This window comes from Bombus bifarius, unplaced genomic scaffold (assembly GCF_011952205.1).
Source record: "Bombus bifarius isolate JDL3187 unplaced genomic scaffold, Bbif_JDL3187 scf7180000007970, whole genome shotgun sequence".
Lineage (NCBI taxonomy): Eukaryota > Metazoa > Arthropoda > Insecta > Hymenoptera > Apidae > Bombus > Bombus bifarius.
Genome location: NW_022884356.1, coordinates 96454 through 116321, shown reverse-complemented (window position 1 = coordinate 116321; position 19868 = coordinate 96454). Strand labels below are relative to the sequence as shown.

General features: G+C 38.6%; 2 protein-coding genes across 5 annotated transcripts; both read right to left on the bottom strand.

Annotated features, from left to right (window-relative positions):
- Positions 1-1396: 1396 nt before the first annotated feature.
- LOC117212520 lies at positions 1397-19830 on the bottom strand. 3 transcript variants are annotated; one of them, XM_033457410.1, is made up of 21 exons: positions 19582-19830; positions 18308-18873; positions 15586-15696; positions 15123-15214; positions 14635-14727; positions 14441-14544; positions 6815-6879; positions 6440-6599; positions 6228-6370; positions 5783-5987; positions 5532-5693; positions 4917-5447; positions 4682-4857; positions 4462-4611; positions 4107-4389; positions 3824-4033; positions 3610-3760; positions 3310-3532; positions 3094-3223; positions 2906-3026; positions 1397-2831 (listed from the first exon to the last, which is right to left on the bottom strand). In XM_033457410.1, exons 1-21 carry the CDS (start codon positions 19813-19815, stop codon positions 2116-2118), a joined length of 4626 nt encoding a protein of 1541 aa, XP_033313301.1. In that variant the 5' UTR covers positions 19816-19830; the 3' UTR covers positions 1397-2115. The 3 variants fall into 3 exon arrangements, with proteins under 3 accessions (XP_033313301.1, XP_033313308.1, XP_033313310.1); XM_033457417.1 differs by having other exon boundaries at positions 15126-15214; XM_033457419.1 differs by having other exon boundaries at positions 19229-19664.
- Positions 6993-10132, bottom strand: LOC117212615. Of its 2 annotated transcripts, none has more exons than XM_033457552.1 (2): positions 8220-8602; positions 6993-7881 (listed from the first exon to the last, which is right to left on the bottom strand). In XM_033457552.1, the coding sequence occupies exons 1-2, from the start codon at positions 8282-8284 to the stop codon at positions 7551-7553; spliced, it is 396 nt and encodes a 131-aa protein (XP_033313443.1). In that variant the 5' UTR covers positions 8285-8602; the 3' UTR covers positions 6993-7550. The 2 variants fall into 2 exon arrangements, with proteins under 2 accessions (XP_033313443.1, XP_033313434.1); XM_033457543.1 differs by lacking the exon at positions 8220-8602 and adding an exon at positions 10005-10132 and having other exon boundaries at positions 7362-7897.
- Positions 19831-19868: the final 38 nt, after the last annotated feature.

Sequence of the window (19868 nt, the reverse complement as noted above, 5' to 3'; positions counted from 1 at the left end):
TACAGAATTGTAACTAGTTATCACGAATAATCGTAATAACCTGTTACTAGGCTGAAATAATAAAGGGCATTTTACTAGCGAATGTTTAAATTCGTCGACAAACGGAACGAATTATTTGAAATAATAAATGAAGCAAAAAAAAAAAAAGAACTTTCTATCGTAAAGTGACCAAGATGTATCATAGAAACTTATTTTGTATATACAAGTTAACACAGATTAACTGAAAAACAAGATGAGGAGAAAATGGTATAATTATTACATACGGAAGCATAACTCGATCGTACAGCAATGCGAAAATAATAAAAATAAAAACGATTATGAGCACCGCACTTGTTTCGCTTCGATATTCGATGTGTATTGTGGTTTGTCCCGACTCATACGAATCTTTTTTCTTTCGCTCATTAGAATGAATTAAAAAACAAAAATTGATATCTTGATTTGTTTGAAAAGACAAAAATAAGAAAAAGATAGTAGCGCGTATAACGTTCATAGAGTAGAACGTAATACATCGGTCGACTAAATACAATCTTTTTGTAATTTATCTTTGTTCTTTTCTCTTTCTTTCTTTAATAAAAATCGGACACAGCCACGGCCCTTCTATACTTCGGTATTATTGATGTGATTAAACCAAGGTTATTAAATCTCGATAAAATTAGCTGAAATCCTTGTAAATAATTTATATTTTTAAGAAAATCTGTTGACACAGAAAACTAGTCATATAGGTATATTCGAGTGCTAACAAACTAACACCGACCTTATTATGTCTTTTTGCATTTATAACACATGCTTGGCCAAGAAATACTGCTCCGATTTCATATCTTGATAAATGAAGGAAAAGAAATGAAATTTTCAGTGACGCATTTCACTAAGCAAACGACTAACCATTACTAGCGGTAAAGAGGCAAAACGAAGAAACAATAAATAAAGTAACAACAACTATTACCAACAACATAAACTTTGATCTTAAGTATGTAAGTAGATTATTGAGGTAAAAATTGAATGTATAGCTTTATAATTCAAATTATAAAAAAAGGAGAAAAAAATAAAGTGCGACGACTGAATCGTGGATATTATCGAAAAGGGCTGTACGATGACAGTGATAAATAAATACTATAACTCGGAATTTCACTGCCTAAAATTTGTTTTTGTTCATCAAAACTTGTCGCTCCTGTCTTCCCGATTAATTTCAATCTTCTTACTTTCCTATACACGTTTATATTTAAATTTATATTGACAAAAAGAAAAAAAACGGAAGTACAGAGGGAAAACATGGAGTTTGAAATAGTCTGTTCTATAAAAATTTATTCATGTAACAGAAAGAGAAACACGAGATGTGAATATATCTTTAATGTAAAACACTATTTAATGGATGGAATGTAATGAAAAGATGTCTCTACAAAATGTTTTTTTTTTATAAACGATGTTCTTTTCTAGAGACTACAGCTAACAAGATGAAACAGAGTATAAATGTTCATAAAACAGAGAGAGATAGGGGGAGGGACAGATTGTATCTTCCAATCTTGTTTAGTTTAACATACTCTAAGCGTAATGTAATACTCTGATAATGCTAGGTCTTTGTTACATGTTTAAAACATTAAGTTAAACATCATTATACATGAGGATAATAATAACTTTTTTTAAAAAGTACCGTTGTTTATTTTTATTCACTTAAATTTGCATGTTTGATAAAATTGCATGTTACAGCTCAAATTTTTCCAATTCTATACTTATGTGAATTTCGTAATCAAACAATGAATTGAAAGAAGATTAACTTTTGCATTTAGTTACAATGGTGCTGTTCAGTCATAAAATCTGTCTCTTTCTCTATGTTGTCTTAGATATCCAATAAATATTTCTCATATATAATAAATTATTATATATTCAACAATTTTATACTATAATAATAAAAATGAAATCATTACCAAATTTACTCTGAACAGTACCGAACTACAACGTGTTCTTGAGCCAATTTTCTTAAAATAATTCCTATTTACCTCATCTAAGCACATTATTAAACACCATAAATGATATAGCTATCCATTAAACATTATGGTGAGGGTATGCTTCCTAACAATCTTGAGCGGTGAACCGATTTCTTTCAAATTATAGTCAGATTTATGTTCCATCCGCGGAATGGGTACGATTCAGCAGATAGTCAAGATCATGTGCAATACGATCCAGCATACCACTCGTTGTAGCCTCGCAGTTTGTGATCACGATTTCAGGTGCCTTTTCTTCCCCATCAGGTTGTTTACGTTCCGTAGTATTAGCAATGTCAGGAATGACATTCACATGGTCTCTGCTCTTTAGTTCCGTTGCTGACAATAATTCGACGTCGTTCTTCACGGCCAAGGTTACATCTGGCATTCCGCTTAAGCGCGATTCGACGTCAGCGCTACACAGAACCTTGGCTGAGCTCTCTGGCGAGGGATTGTGTGCGATGAAGATTTGTCCTTGAGACTCCCTATATTTACCAAATTCCCGGAAACTGCAGCACTCGCTGGCGCCATATGACGCCTCGTTCATGCAGTGCAATGATCGTGGGGAAAACACGGTATCGAACACGACAGCTTCTTGATACTTTCGTGGACTAGTGCTATAATTTTCCAGGTTTATATCGTCCGAGTGATCGATGCGGATCTCTGGCAGGAATCTGCTGGTGACAGGGACGGAAGGTTTCGAATATGAAGATGAGGACTCGTTTATGAACTCGCGCATGTCTATACTACCCGCTGCAATCCCGCGAGCTTCTAAATACGGTTCACCGATACTTAAGGATGACGACGGTGGAGCAGTATCGTTCTCCACCTCGGCGCCGCTCTTTGAACACACTGATTAGAAGATAAATTCAATTGATTTATTTTTATGCTTATTATTATCCGTTGATATAATTTTCATAAATTACCTTTGATTGGCTCGGATGTTATATCCTCTTCTGCATCATGTTTCCACTTTAGTTTTCTTAAGATTACATCGACGATAGTTAATTCGCCAATCACGATGTAGATTATCATTATAACAAAGCCCTACATTTATGCGTGTCATCGTTAGATATTAAATTTTTAATTGTTTCAAATTACTAGTCAGACTTACCAAAACAGAGGAAAGAGAAGCGAATATGTAATGAAAGATGATAGAGGTAGAATTTATATAAAAGATGGAGGAGGCTTCCATTGCAATGACACCGCAAATAACTATGGCAGCTCGATGAAGCATTCGTAGTCTGAAGAAAAAAAGGTTTCAATTTTTCATCATATAATTATCTTTTAATTCGTATGATTTTTAATCGCATGATTTAACCGATTATACCTGGCCTCTATTGCTTCCTTTTTCATAACATTCTCCTCGACAAGAGCATGAGCCTTGTGCAAGATTCCCAAATACAATAGCACAAATATAAGAAACATCATCGTTGCGCAAGTAACAAAAATATTATAAACGCCGCTGCCAAAAATTAACCACCATGACTCGTGTCTCCAACCAGTGCTTTTGTGTGTAAGTTCAGTACTTAACACAGCCAAGATAGGGACACCTACATTAAACAAAAATGAAAAAAATGATAAAAATCTATATTAAATTTTAATTGATTTTTAATATAATTTTCCGAACCAGTAATCACTGCTATGACAGTAGGTTGAAAATGTTGACTGGATCGAACTTGAGTTAGACCAGCATAAATGATGAGAGCTTCCGATATAGGCGCTGACATACCAATCAAGAGGAAAGCTTCTAAAGTTATCGCTACGATCGCGTAGGAACTCTAAAATAAAATAATTATTATCACAAAAAGTTTCTGAAGTCAACGTATACATACTTGAATTACCTCTGGTAAGTGATTATACACGGCATAAATGAAAACAGCCATTGCTCCAACCAAAGCACCGCAACACTGAAGCTTTAAAAAGTTCAACCAATTACGATTTTTCCACCAAAAGGTTCCGAGGATCAAAGAAGATATAAGACACTGTGCCAAACAGCTACCACATCCAAATATCACGATAAGTGTGGTTTGTTCCTTTTTTGCAAGTACTACCTGCATTGAATTATTTTTTTTTTGAGTTATTTCGCAATTCGAAATAAAATATTTATAACTTATCTGAACTTACCCTTACAGCACGTGCCGTTAAAAAAACTGCGAAAGTTCCGCTACTAGGGCAGAGACAATGCGTTGTGGCATCACCTGGTGAAATATTTGCGATACAGCTATTGAGATCCCAAGAACCTATAACATCCATAAGGCCGCAAGACACATTCCATGAACTCGACTGATTTTCTATGTGTTTTAGCTGTAGGTCTACCCAAATCTTATTATGTTTATCCAAATTGAAGGCAGGTATTGCCACTGTGACGACTCGAGAATTAATACGAAACTCCAGATCTGTGCCATCGCTGCGAATAAAAAGCATGTAAATTAAACAGTTGAAACGTTAAAACGTTAAATGTAGGATTGCTATTGCTTACTCCAGTTCCTTGACATACGTGGCTGGAAGAAAATGAGACATATTCTTATAAACAATTACTATTCCATGTAGAGTGTTATTAGACTTTACACCACGTTGTCGCTTTTTCCATAATCGTACTGTCGTTTTGTCATCGTACCAATTTGGGTACCTATTAAATGATAAGCGAAATAAGTGATATAATTACATAAAAAGAATGTTATTTAACAAATATTAATTACATGGATTCATCTATAGGGATTTGAAGAGAATGGGTAATACTATCTCCATTATGTTGTTGTAATTCTTGAATGTCTACCACTAATGAAGAAAGAGATAAGTGCTTGTAAGGATGAGTAGCCACCTTAGACCAATGCATCAGGCTTCGTTGAGTTATTTGAAGAAGCAATAGAACTTTCTGTAAATTATAAGCATTATGTATTTCTCTTATTCGTCAATTTGATTAAATTTCTATACCTGTTGGCTTAAGATTGAATTTTTGTCATCTAGTATTCGACTAATTATCTGTATCAAAGCCTCTATAGAGACATGTAAATCGTATGGATTAACAATATGCTGATAACGCTCTATTTCCGCCAAGATACTCAGGATACGATCACCTTCGCCAGGATAGAGAGGCAAGCTACGCGATTGTAGAATTTTCCAGAAGATAAAGATCGTTCCAGAACCAGACGTGTTTTGATATCCTAGTGTTAAGCTTTTAAACTTGTTATAACGTGAAACTAATGGTTCGAACAAACAAAGGGAAAAATCTGGAGTTTGCCATTCAGGAGTGGTGGCATCTTTCATCGAGCACAGTCTGGAGACTTTCTTGCCTACAAAATGTTGAGGACATTCTAACAATGCTTCAGATCCAGGAGCAGTATCTGGCCAGATTAATCCCCAGGATTTCCCCCTCAAGCAAATTGGTATTAATGTTCGATTCACAACTTCCACGCGAACGGACATGGACTTGTCTGCCACGTTACATGTATATATCGCAGATTTCTGAAAATACAACACGATAAACATGCAAGAAACTTAAAGCTTTGATAACCAATTTTAAGGATGTATTCTTTATCTAGCGAATACCTGCGCGTTTGTAATTTTTAATATACTTCCAGTAGGAAATAAATCTTCCCAGACCTCGCTACCAAGTTCTAGCTTCAACAGAGCTTTGTTTTTCGTCCAGCCAAATCCTATTCCAATATTGGGCACGTTGGGTGTCATACACGTTAATTGTATATTGGTTCCCTGCAGAAAAGACCGGTTTAGAGAAATATCAATCAATTTAATCAAACATCATTTCAATTTAAGTTCATAGGAAGTTTCAAGATTACTACCTTGTCTATAGTAGCACTCATTGGCATCACTTTTACATCTGGTTCATCTTTCACATCTACGTAAATACTCTTACATTGCTGCACGCCCCAATCGACTATTTGACAAGTGTATTGACCCGCATCGAGTAAAGTCGCTTTTTCGATGGTTAATATGGATGTGTGTAAATCAGAACCATCGTTGGGAAGATGTCTATACCAGATTTCCCTAAACATTGAAAGCTACTCTGTCTATCAGCTTGTCTAGACGCTAGCTATAGTCTGATAAAAAATTAAATGATCGTTCAAGGTCACTGTAGAGTATATTCCCATCGCTTTATCTAGTTACCTTATGATCTAGCTTCTGATTACCTATCGATTACATGCTTTTTGTTTACAGCAAGAAGTGACTTTAAAAGGTTTATGTCATGGATGATACAAACTTTGATAATAACTCTTATTTTTTCACCTGGTGGCTTTATTCATGTTCACCAGCATATTGTCCTTGTACCATGTGAAGTTTATGTTATAACTGCCTTGAGCAGCGCAAGACAGAACGAATTGATCTCCCGGGTGAATTTCGTGTTCATTTCCCTGATTCAGCCTGAGACTCTAAAAAAGACGTTGATCGAGATAATTGAAATCTATGGCGAGTACTCTAACAAGATCAATGATACGTACCTGCAATTTAAGCGCAGGCTTTTGTTGAAAGGTAAAGTGAGTCGATTCGAGGGATATCTCGCTGAGCCGTCGACGTTGGACCAATTTGTTCAGGGACTCTCGAATTTTATCTCCATCCTCAGAGTTTCCAAAAAAATGGAAAGTGATTTCCGATGTGGGTCTACATAATGAACGCGCAAACCATGAGAAGCTATTTTGACTGTTTTTATCTTTTTACATAATTTTTTATTACATCTAAATATTTTTGCATTACTATCTAAGAATAATTTATAGTAAAATATATCCTTCATATTTTTGTATAATATGTCTTTCTTTTCATTTACGGTCTCGATAAAAATGTAACTGAACTCTTTATTGCTTAATGTACCTACTCACGTCACGCTCAGGATTTGTAAATCCTCCATGGACGAGATATTAGAATTCCTTAAATACTTTGCAAGCTGCGAAGAAATTGCAACGTATTAAAAAACGTCGGTCGATCATTTCGACCAAGGGGATATCGAACAAGAAATTACAGGAATAAATAAAAACAAATGCTTTTTTTCATAACATCTTTATGTATTATCGCAAAATAATCATTGAGTAAAGTAACAACATATTCTTCCAAAATCCAACGATTACAAAATAATTATATTCTTCGTCTTCTTGCTATGTTCAATAATTGTATAGCAATAAGGCTGTTCCTATATACACATGTACGAACATGTACATACATATACATATTGTATATCCGCACAATCCGCGCGATACTTAGTTTCGTATCGCTTATCTTTTCGAGCGAATATCGCGATTAGAACCGTTCATTGTGATCGAGATGTACGCAGAAATACAATAATTTCCATCTTATCTCTAGAACGCTAATCTTGTCTGCTATCAATGCCGCTCTATTCGGCTTCAAGCGTTGGTTTTTGCAAATCATGACACACGAACGCAAAAAGTTGTTTAATAAGCTCCATCTGTGTTTCAAAGTGCCAGCGCTGAAGTTGCTATCTCTGTGTGTCATCTTCCTAACATCCAACGACTCTTCTTGAAGGTTCAGAGCTTCATACGATTGTGTGACTGCATCCAGTCGAAAAAGAATTCGTTCTTGATAGATTAACATGTTTTAAATTCACTCCGGAGTATCTAAGAAATATGGATCGTCGTTGGAGATGAGAACGCAGGATAAATCGCCGCTTCCAGGGCATAGATGATCCCGTATTCTCTCTCTGGATACTCTCAACACCTTGATCCCCGTCTCGCGGCAATATGCTTCCAATAGTATTATCTGTAGATGACTGGCGGAATCCATGTTAGCGTCGAACGGCACGAGGCAGATAGTACCCTGGCTGTTCTCGCATTCCTTGGATGCCAAGGCTCTTAACGTCGGTAGCATACCGCAAGTTATTGTACTTCTAGGACATCTTGGCATTTCTTTCTGTTCGATCCATGATAAACTGCCACTGAAAATCAATTGAGGTTAGTGCACCGAGATTCATATTATTTTGTCAACTTTTTAATCAACGAAAATTCGACGATACCGAGGGAAGCTTGCAACAACGGATCAAACGTTAATTTCTGAAATACGTTACTTTAATGTCTACTTCTGAATATGACCTTTCATCATTAAGAAATGTAACAATTGGGCATAACGTGCAAGAATCGTAATCAATAGTTTCGCAAACGTTTCTCGATAAAGTTGCAACACATTCCATCGTAACGTGGTCGAATTAATCGCGAGATCGACTAACATCACGCGTCATCTAAAAACGCAACGAGTGTGAAAGATGAAAATTTATACCTGTCAGTCATCGTAGATGATGCGTAGGATTGTTTCGTACAGCGTAAGTTTTGGCAACGCGTCATATCTCTTAGTATCTGTTTCTGATTGCTTTTCGGTTTGCCGTTTCCTGGCGCGACTCGTTTGCACACTTCACTGAACGTTGGAATTTTCTCGTTTTTGATAGCCAGTTTATAAGAGGTAGCGTACACTTTCGTTGATGATCCACTGATTCACTGATCGATTCTGGGAACCTGTACGTCGGCACGCACGAGTCGTCTTCCCCATACAATCTTATGCAACAGTGAAAGACTTTCACGATCGCTTCCGTGAAAATTATATGTACCGACACTATAACTCGACCGAGGTTTCAACACGAATAACCTCGATAGCCGATACGCGCCGCTTTTATAACGATCTTACCCCCACCGCCACCTGTGCTATATATCAACGGGTATTCCAGATAAGCCGTGTCGAGTCTGTGTACACAGAACGGAGCTTTTTATCCAAGAATTGGCTGCGACAGCTTTTACCAGGAAATGAAATAACTCGAAGGGCAAAGCTAACGAAAGCTCAATGATAATTTTATTTATAAGTTAAAACCTTCTCGCTGTGAGAATACGCACGTGGAACATTCTCATATCAATTAGCATTAATTGGCAATAATTTATTTACAATTGGAAATTTAAGGAAAAATTTTCGTTGTCAATTTTTCTAAAATTGTTATATATTCCTGACAAATTTCGCAACGTACTTATAGATTTGAACTAGCAGAATGCATCGTGTTGCCATATACATAAAATTAAATCGCAAACACTGTAACGTAATAATGCTTGTAATTGGTGAAAGAGGAAATTGTGTACGATCCATACGAAAATAGCTACGAAAGTAGTTATGATAAATAATGATTTTAGTTGCAAATGCAAAGTTTAGGCGTTATATTAAAATAATGTCCGGGTCAGGGACTTCGTTTACGATCTCTGTTCACGAGAAATATCGTTTGCCTGTATCGCATACGATCGAGACAAGGATGGAACAGCAAGAAATTTTAACTCTGGAATGGAGATCTTAACTGGTGAATGAGATAGCGTTTTTTCCGTATGCATAGTGGCGTAACCTCGTCAAGTACGTATGTATTAACTTTCCAGTGACGACTCTTCATATTCGAAGCGACATAAAAGCAAACATTTTTGTTATCGTACACGGCCACTGGATATGATAGATATCATGAAAAATTTGTTTAACAAGTTTCGCATCCATTTTCCTCGACAGGACGTCTCGGGTCAATAGCACGTGCTTCTATCATCGTGCATGATGCAAACGGGTTGAATCTTGTATCTCTGGTTTCATCAGCCTTGCAATTCGACAGATTTGCTGATAATCCAGGTGGAAATCTACCTGAACATCACGGATTGCCGAGGGGAATTTCAAAAAGTCGATACCTCGCATCTGTTTTGGTCTGTCCCCTATTCTATCTGTCTCTCACTCCCGTACATTGCTCCTTTCGCTTTCTTTGTCCCATTCATATACCTATTATATCGTTCTCATTTATCTCCAATCGCTTTTCATACCGTTGTATTCCGTAAAAAAAAACACGAGCGCGCTAAAATTAGATCTAACCTACGTAACAATTCTAACTTCAACCAACTGAAAAATTGATGCGTTATGTAATCAACTGGTTATAACCGTTTCATAATGATCAGTGACAGATGAATTTGCTATTTTCGAAATTGGAAAGGTTTTACCTATCTTGAATTTGGCAAACTTTTAAACCTTTTTATTAACTGTGCGATTTCTCTTTTTTATTCTTGCAGAATATGGATTGAAGAAACGATCGGTCAGCTACCTCGGGAACGCGCATGCGCAATCGATTCGCCGGGAATTCCGAACCTCTTGGGCAAGAAATCGCAGACTATAGCTTCGAAAAGAGGTCGATTCTTGGTATATACGCAGCTCGGATATATCTACTAAGAATTAACTGATCGCGGACTGCTCGTATAAACATTGAGAACGTTCACTGCGTGGATCATGCATAAGACCGATTAGGATTTTGTTAAAATGTCACGTGTTATGCAGGCATGGAAAAAGAGGACAAACGCTCGATTTGGTACGTTCCAAGATAGTACGTGCTTTGGTTCCGTTTACTTTTGAAATAATGAATGAAACGGTGACCTCGCGGGCTCATCAATCACCGAACTTCCCAAGCTTCCAATTTCTTCTTATTTTATATATTTCAATTCAGAGTTGAATATTAAATTCGGATCGAAGGAAGTGGAAATTGTTACGACAGAGGAATTTAGGAATTTCGCTGATCGAAGTCTTTTGTTTTCAAAATGTGGTGTAATCAACAGCACAATTTTCGCAACTAAAGTTTCAACCTGGCGTCGAGTTTTTTAATCGACGCGATCTTATCGCTTCCGAAGAAAAGAAAAAGAAAAAAAGAGAAAGAAAGAATGAGTATTTCTCGTTACGAGCGATAAGATCGTAATTTTCGTTATCGTTCTGGAAATGTAATGTTTTATCGTTTCCTAAGATTCTCTGAAGCATTTTTATATTAAGAGAGTAAACAAAAGAAGTACGAGATATTACTAAAACCTCGTCGACTAACGTTGTCCAATGAAAAAAAAAAAAATATATCGTTTGTCTGTTTAGATTGCTGGACGATCGAGAAAATAGCATCTTTTTACAAATCTTTTAAAAGAACGATTTCCAACAATTCGACGGGCATCGACATCGAGAAATTCTGTGATGGAATCGTTGAATGTGATTCAGAAGTAGCGCGTGCCATTTTTGAGCATACTGAGATCGTTAGGAACCATATGACGCCAGAGATCCAACTATTTCTTTTAACTCCCAATTGTAATTTATACCACGCGCAATACGAAAGAATTTCAGAGTCGAAAGGGATAAAGAGAAGCGTTTTCTTGGAACCTTTTTGGTCGATTTATTGGCCAGGTGGACAGGCTCTCGCTAGATTTGTACTGGACGAAGGAAGAACGCTTTTTGAATGCTCGAAGGAAATTTTGGATCTTGGAGCTGGATGTGGTGCCACCGCTATTGCTGCGAAGCTCGTTGGCGCCGACACGGTTGTTGCCAACGATATCGATAGAGGTTCGTATAATTTCACATACGATAGTCGCGCATACGATTCAATGCGTATGAACAATGTATATCATTAATATTCTGTATTTTCCATCAAACGTCAATGAATTTGCTAGAGAGGAAGTTGCGAATTGGAAAATAACGATTAAGAAGCGATAACGTAAATTTCTTAGTCGCCTGGAAGTGCATCGTTACTTAAAATCGCGTTGTTATGTATGTCTGTATGTATGTATGTATGTTATGTATGTCTCGTGAGAAGGAATGCGCGGCTCGTTTTACGTTTCATACATTTCCTCGTTCGCGATCAGCAGCATTAAAATACAATCGTAGTTAGACGGTACTGTTCACAGACATTCCGCTTACCGGGGAATTATTATCATTATCATTGGGAAACGTTGAAGCAGTTTGAAATATTTACACGAGCAAAGGAAGTGTACTATCTACATGGGGAAGAACCGAGTGCATTGCGCTCGACAGAACGAGTCGAGCGAGTCGATGGAAATACCCTGTAGAAACAGAAAAAACGAAAAGACGCTGGTAGAATCGACGTCACTCGTGCACCTGCTCAGGTAGCCAGAAAGCAACGTAGCAACGTCTGGATTCGGATGCCAGATTTCTAAACGGTCGATGCAAAGTTGTACGCACTCGTGCTACTAATATAGCCGCTATAAATAATTTGTGCCAGGAATACAGAGTCTTTTTCACTGGGGAATAACTTGGAGAAGGAAACGGTTGAATGCTGCAGTGGATGTAAAGACGTAATAAGCAAAAGTACAAGTTGTAGAATACCGTATAAAAAATATGCAAAGTATAGATAGCAGTGGTATCAAGAGGATGTAGAACTCCCTGGATAAATGTAAATATCAAGGTCGGCCCAAGGCCACGCACATGTACAATTTTAATCTTCATATGGGAAATATTTGAGTTTAAAATAGGGTCAATGATTTTTTTATTTCCAAGAAAGAACTAGGTAACCTTAACGGTGTATCGAATAAATTAAAGAAACTTCGAAGAATCGATGTCACGATAATATTCCCACCTGTGATCACGTTTTCCCTTAATTGCATCAGCGTGTTTCTCACGTGTCGTGCTTGGAGAACACGAATCGATACTAAAGTAACTACCGGTATTTACGTTACGTTAGGCGATACTGGGAATTCAGTTTATTTCGTATGAATGAAATTTCCATCGGTAACTTTAGTATTCGATCGTTCAAAGTATTCGAACTTGAACAAGGTTTTATTGAATATTAGATGACTATATTTCTCTCTTCGTAGCGGTATCGGAAATCGGGAACCGTGTTCTGAATGGTTACGAGGAAAATCGAACACGTGGGTCACACCATACGGTATTCCCCATATCACGGAGGTACGAGCGCGAAGGGTCTGGTTCTGCTCGTACGTCAGTGAAAGGTCTTCCATTTCTGGGTTCTACGTCCGTTGCATTTTAATCGCCCCCTCGTGCGCCAATCGAATGTTGCTGACTCACCAATATCACATTGTAATATGTAGCTATTAACGCGATATTTCCATTAACATCTCATGCGCCTGGAAAATTATGCTAACAAGCTGCGTGATATCGTATTTCTACAGACGGAAGCAGAAGAATTGTGAGAATGAAGAGAATGAAGAGAATGGAATGGCCTATAGAACATTCGAAACTTTCGACGTACTTGCATCGAGTCGTGAACTTGTAATCCGATTGTTTAGGCGAATCTATAGTCGCGATAACCTCGGCTACACTCGACCTTAGAGGTCGCACTTGACAACGGTAGATTAATGTTACGTTAACCGATCAATCTTCTTTAACTACTCTACACACGTCTTGATATCGGCTCGCTGATTTCTTTTATCTTATCCGAGATTTGCAGACACGTAATGCTTTCGTATCTATTAGCGTACTTATAGTAATTGTTTGATCGACATGTTTCGTTCGAGCGATTTCATCGAAATGGATTATCGTTGTTAAATTGGCGACTGCTCCGTTTAGAAGCACCGATGGAACAGTCGTTGATTAAAGCGTTGCTACCTTTACGTAATATCGCTTGTTCGAAGATTAGCAAATGCCTGGAATTTTACGTAATCTCGATATGTTCTCGTTAAACGAGTATAAAAGATACTGCTCGCAAGATTCCCCATTATAAACATGTTATTATTTCCCATTTATGTAAACATTTTATCATCTCGATATTTGTTTGCGTGATTTCAGTTGCCTGCACAGCTATTTCCATGAACGCTATTCTGAACCGCGTGAATGTCAAAGTATCTCATCAAAACCTGTTATATGAATTGCCCGAAAGGACAATTGACGTTATTTTCATTGGAGATATGCTGTACGACGCAGAAATTGCTGCTGCTTTAATTCCGTGGCTCGAAAAAGCGCGCGATAATGGGACGAGGATTTATCTGGGAGATCCAGGAAGACACGGTCTGACGGAGGATTTGAAGAAACGTCTGAAAGTTCTGAGACATTACCGGTTGCCAGAGAATGTACAGAAAGAGAATTACGGTTACGACAGTTGCAACGTTTGGGAGTTCTGCGGATAACGAGTAAACGATTATATAATACGTCGAAACTCGGTGTACCTATCTTTGATTCGCTATTACTGTTGCAGTCACGTTTATATATATATAATCATGTTGCTACAGTTACACGTGAAACGTACATATATTCATTTGTCGTGCGGTGACAATAACGCCATGGGTCTGATTTATGCAAGGTGCTAAGAAGATTATGAAACGACGTGATAAACGTGATCATAGCGAGCATTGCCTGCTGCGTGACTTGCACATGTGCTTCATCTTATGTATACAGTAATATTTACGTTCGTTTTACGTACAGAGTAATGTTCAATCATCGCTATTTGTTGTACGATTATTTATCTGATACGGTATGATACAACGTTTCGTTTACTTTGCCTGCTTCTTGAAGTCGATCCTTATTTCCTGGAAAGGGAGAAGCGGAGGCGAAAGAGAAGAAACAGGGTTACGGCGCTGATTATTGAGAAAGCCGATCGGACGAAACTTACGAAGAAGAGAAAGATTTTTTCTGACGCACGAATGGATATCTCTGATTCGAGTAAACTCGATAAATTCCATAGTAACTCTATACTACTTTCCCAGACTCTATTCTTCACTCACCTGTTTGCCGACGTAGGACTCCACACTGCCGTGTTGCGTAATCAGCCCAGACCTCAGGGATGTCACGTTCGACAATTTGATTCTGCACTCGTATCTCGATCGATCTGCAAGCGTTTCCACGGATTATTTCATTTCCCAAGAGCGATCAGTCTCAGGAGAATGCGCGCAGGTGGCGAAGAATGAAACGAACTTACTGTTGTAGATTTTCGTGCCATTTCTACAAACGCACGGTTGCTGCTCCTCTTTGTCGTAAGGGCATTGTATTATGCAATTCTCGAGCCCGCATTCTGCGAACAAGCATTGGCCTCGTGTGTACTTGTGCTCACATATGACTCACGCGGCGCGGTCTCTGCGCGAAACATGAGTCATGGGAATGTTATCCGCGGGTGTGTACAGCGAATACGGTAGACCTCTTAAGCTTTATATCAATTAATTAACTGGTGGACTCATCGACCTACATCATGCATATATCAAATGCGTATTAAATGCAAATGAAGCTTTTTTTTTTATCAAATTCTAAGCACTTCATTTCCATAGCGATAAATTTTTGTAATCGTACGAAGGTATTGTTACTACTTGAATTTAATTAATTAGTATGTGAACGATATAATAAATACAATGGTTCGCAAACAATTTTCGTAGTCATTGTACATGATACAGCTAATATCAGGGCAAACCCTACCACCATCCACGGTATCCAAAAGGTGAATCTCACAGTTACGACCGACGTAGCCATTGGCGCATTCGCAGGTCATTGCTTCTGCTCCAATTTGCCTGGAACAGTTCGTAACGACTTCGTCATTTGTCCCTTGACACTTATTCACAGAAGAGGAAGAAGTTTCCTTTATAACAAATCGGGAGAGTTCGCTTTTCCAATTTAGAAGGGTCAACGACGCCGGATAGCTTATTGATTTATCTACGCGATTGATCTTCTTCTACTTGGTTTGATACTTCAAGAGAAAAGCGCAATTTCACGTCACCAGTGAAATGGCTATGCCTCGTTAAGATTGCTTTGATCAATGTCGCGTAAACATTTTCGCTATTAGCTAAAATTTCTTTAATCCACGCTTCCTTTAAGTTTCGTATTTTAGATTGTACTATCCGATTTCTTTGCAGAGATAAATTTGCATAAATAATCTTCGTACTTGCAAGTGCCTTCGTTTTGGCAAGTAGGATTCTTCCTGTCGTCGAAGCAGAGGGGTCCTTGGTTACAATTCTTCCCGCTGAAACCCTCGAAACAATCGCACCAGAAGCTCCTGCGAGCAAACAACGGCGGACCGTGTTATTTGTGCACACGTAACAGATCGAGGACACAGGCATCCAGGAATAGAGGGTAAATTAATGGGGACACGAGTTTCATTAATGATTCATGAGCTGATATGATATCGTCCGGAATCACCTTACTGCTCTGTTTGTCTTTCGCGTTGGAACTTTCCGAAATTATTTCGTCCGATAAACGAAAATCCAGGTCCTCTTCCATTATTTGATATGCTTGTTTCTATTTTTAAATTTACTAAAAAAAGAAATCTGTTCCAAAATATGGAAACGGGAAGATAAGATATTCGTGATCATTTGTTTACTTTTCTTTTCTAACACGAGAAGCTCTACGAAATGAACTTTTCAAAAATTGTCCATAGACTGATCGCTTGCGAAGCTCTAAACACGTGTTTCACGAAGAGATAATTCGCCCAGTACAAAAGCATTCGTTCGAACTTATATGTCGGGTTTACGTTAGAATTAGGGTTAGGGGCGTGAAACGAATCTTCGTTTGGGTTACACGTTGTCGTTATGCAATAGAGAAGACATTGACTAGTGCAAATACGATTATTATAGAACCGGACAAGTAATCGTGGTAGTTAGGTACTCGAGAAACTAATGACAATGATCCTAGGTTCAATGACGAATCCGCGGTCGACGGGATGATAGATGAACGTACTCACAAAATCTAAGTCGGATGCGTAATATTCACCGGTCGTAAGGGATTACTCTTTTTCATCGATGAGATCGCGAGCGGGAATGATTTTCCCGTCCCGATGATGCCACAGAGGAAAACTATATTGGGGTGTGTCTAAGGACACGAGATCATCGGATTCATCGAGAAAAGCCTTCGTTCAGAAAGTAAGGGAAATTGGCGTTGCTGCTAATTGGTCAATCTCCATACCGGTGGTTAGAAAGAGATGCTAGCCGCCCTCGAGGGAAAGTTGCTAGTGGGAGACGCCGCTCGGTGAAAAATAGGTCTCCCCTATTTTCCCGTAGTTGGGACAAAGACTGTTCGACATCTGGCAATCATCTTACTCGAAGAATAGGGTCTGCGTGTGGCGAGCTACGGGACAGAGACCGTTGGAATGTTTACTGTCGAGTGTTACAACTATTTCCTTTTCAAGGAGAGCTATAGAATTATTTCATGTCTTTGTTAGACAAGGCGTTCATCCCGTGACCGCGGCTACGTTCGGCGACTGGCTGTCGCCTCGAGCCCAAGCTCATTATCACAACTCTCGAACAATTACAATCGGATTGAATAACTACAATTGTTTAATTACAGCTATAGTAGACTCTAGGTTACAATGTTGCGGGATTAACCAAAATTCCAAAGACTCCGGTGTTCTTTTATCTCCGACATATATGAGAACAAACAGGACGATCCTAGTAGATGATAAAACAACTCAATTGGGTTCCAGAGGGGGGCCTGTTTGCGGCGAGATAATACGCGTTTTAATAGCTGTCGAGAAGGCCATTGGGATAGATACAATGGATCTACTCGCTCTTCCAAAGTAAACTGCCCAGTGTTTGTATCTGAAGATGTTCATATGTTGTCATAAGTATACTATTTGCTCTTATATAATATCTTATAGGAGACATAAATAGCAAATACCGAGGAATTAAAAATACATTGTGTATTTTCGACCAATCGCGAGGAGACGCAATCGCGAGGAGAGACGTCAACAGGAGTCGTAAATTCCCGTTACGATTATAACAATCGACACCACGAGTTGATCGATCCCCTGATTTCCGTTGAGATAATAGGGGTGATTGAGTTTGTATAAGACTGTGATTCACAGAATTATAAGGTTTTATCTCCAACACTTAAGTTGCACTGTTGAGTAGATATAATTCCTAGATGACAACTTGTCGCCCGAAGGTAAGATAGATATGCACGTTAGAGCAAGTCTCTTTTAATCGAACTTCGTATGTTAGTGGACGTAGCACTAGAGGATACTTAATAGAGGAAGTGATTGTTCGTACTTAGACTTAGACGTTAGAAGTGTACTTAGTTGATTGATTTATTTCTTTAGTGTGCTGAGTGTATGGTCAGGAAGTATGCGTATGCAGTATGCATTGCTTCTGATCGGATAAACGGAGGTTGGTGGATTAGGAAGGATCTTACCTGCCCGCGATAGAAAGGTTTTGTCTGAAACTTTCCTTTGTCAAGCCGTGGTAGACAATAGTCCTTAGAAAGTGATTAAGAAAAAGATATTTGTTCGGTCTGAAGGACCTTAGCGAGCAAATTACTGGCATTTATGACGGGTATTTAAGGCTATTAAAGGTACGTCGTAAGGATGAGCGGACATCCGGTGTTCGGCTGACCCGCGGTATATGGCCTGGTCTAGGTAGACGGTCGCCCGACGTAACACATTGTATAAGGATTAGTGGACAGTTTTACCGTAAAAATTCATAAAGAATATTAAGAAATTTATCATAATAAAATATCATTTAAAAAAAGTACTACAATACTACACATTATTTACAGATTATATAGTGAAACGAATTATGCGTCATGCGATATATAATAAAGTAGTAATTTTTAGATCTTCCCAATACATCAAGGAGATAAGACCAAAAAGAGAAAAGAGAAGTTGAAAAACTCACGTATAGTCTCCAGACACGAGGCAATTCCCGGAGTAGGAGCAATGCTGGACGGAGCAGCAATCCGAATTTGGCACGTCTTCGGTCATCTGATACGTGACATTGAACCCGTACACGTCCAGCAAATTGTTTAAAACTCGTACGTGATTGCCCTCGAGTCGATCGAGCTCGAACTCGATGACGAGAAACGGCCTGAACGTTCTAAACAATTTGTATTCGAACACGTTGCCCTCGGTGATCTCTTTTATCAGACTGGCGCCAAAATTCATACTCTCCGATTCGTAGTACGCGTACTCGGTGAAACTGAGTCCCTTATACACGTACACTTGCGTCAAATAGACGACGATGGAGCTGTTAGTCGCTGGAATATCGGAAACATCGATCACCCAGCGACACTTAATGGGCACCGGAAAAGACCGGGGAAAATTTGGGGTCTGGATCACTCCTCTCGGTGCCGTCAACCGGTTACCGCACGACACCTCGGTCGTCGTCGAACCTCCGTCGATTAAGGTCAAGTGAAATAGAAAGGAGAAGCTGATCACCATGGACTTCATCTTCGAGGAATACATCTAAGGAGAAAGTATTTTGAATTTAATCAATGAATTTCTGTTTATAACGAATCTGACAAAATTTCGACAGCGTTCTTTCATTGAAGGTTTATTGTATTTTTGACACTGGCATTAAAACGAATAACTTTCATCTCCATTCCATATCCTGTCTATAAAGAAGCATTCAAGAAAACAATAAAGCTTCGTATGTTTGAGAGGTTCCAAAACTGAGAAAAATTGACGTTCATGGAGCTGTGAAGCTTGTTGTTAAATTGCTCGTTGAATGCATATAACAGAAGCAATAGGTATCTTTGATGTATGGAAACAATGGAAACAAGAGAGCCGTTTATCAAATGAACAACATCCCTCTACTTACATCGAGGATACAAAGAAACCAGTTCTCCTCACCAATATTCAAAATGCACTCGTTCCTTATTCGACCGTACCATTACACAATCACATTTCGTTTTCGTACAACACTCAAAAATTGTCCTCACTCTCGGCTCGTATCGTTCGCTGCTAGTATCCATAAATTTAAAGGGACACACAGACATGATATCATACGTATCAATAATTCACCGCACAAAACGATCTACAAAGACAAAAAAAATTTGTACGAATTGAAATTATCCTAGTTGAACGATACGAAGAGTAATATAGGAGGGGTAAGTGGTCGAAGAACGCCGAAACATTCTGATCGATCTTATCTGTTTCCTCCAGGGCGATTACCAATAGGATCAGGAGTCTGCTGACGGTCGAGAATGTTATCACGAACGTACGAACCCGCGATCTGCCGGGCAGCTGGGCGTTAGCCCCTTCCGCACAAGTGATCTCTCCACGCGCACCCTCAGTGCATCCCTCGTTCAACGGACGTAGGAAAGTTTGTATTCGTATTTGTTGTTGGATTGCATGACTGTAGATTGTAGAAAGAACAACAGGAACATAGGCAAAGGGACTGTTCATGTTCGGGAATCGGATTGTTCTTTCAGAAGGTTCAAGAATTCTGTGCATGTATG

Coding starts and splice junctions, on each gene's coding strand:
- LOC117212615 (XM_033457543.1), bottom strand. CDS start 10,059: ATGCGCGTTCCCGAGGTAGCTGACCGATCGTTTCTTCAATCCATATTC. Junction 7,898..10,004: donor TCAATCCATATTCTGCAAGA/ATAAAAAAGAGA, acceptor CGGTGCACTAAC/CTCAATTGATTTTCAGTGGC.
- LOC117212520 (XM_033457410.1), bottom strand. CDS start 19,815: ATGAACAGTCCCTTTGCCTATGTTCCTGTTGTTCTTTCTACAATCTAC. Junction 15,697..18,307: donor CTCGTGTCTGGAGACTATAC/GTGAGTTTTTCA, acceptor GTTTGCTCGCAG/GAGCTTCTGGTGCGATTGTT. Junction 14,728..15,122: donor TTTGGATACCGTGGATGGTG/GTAGGGTTTGCC, acceptor GCTTGTTCGCAG/AATGCGGGCTCGAGAATTGC.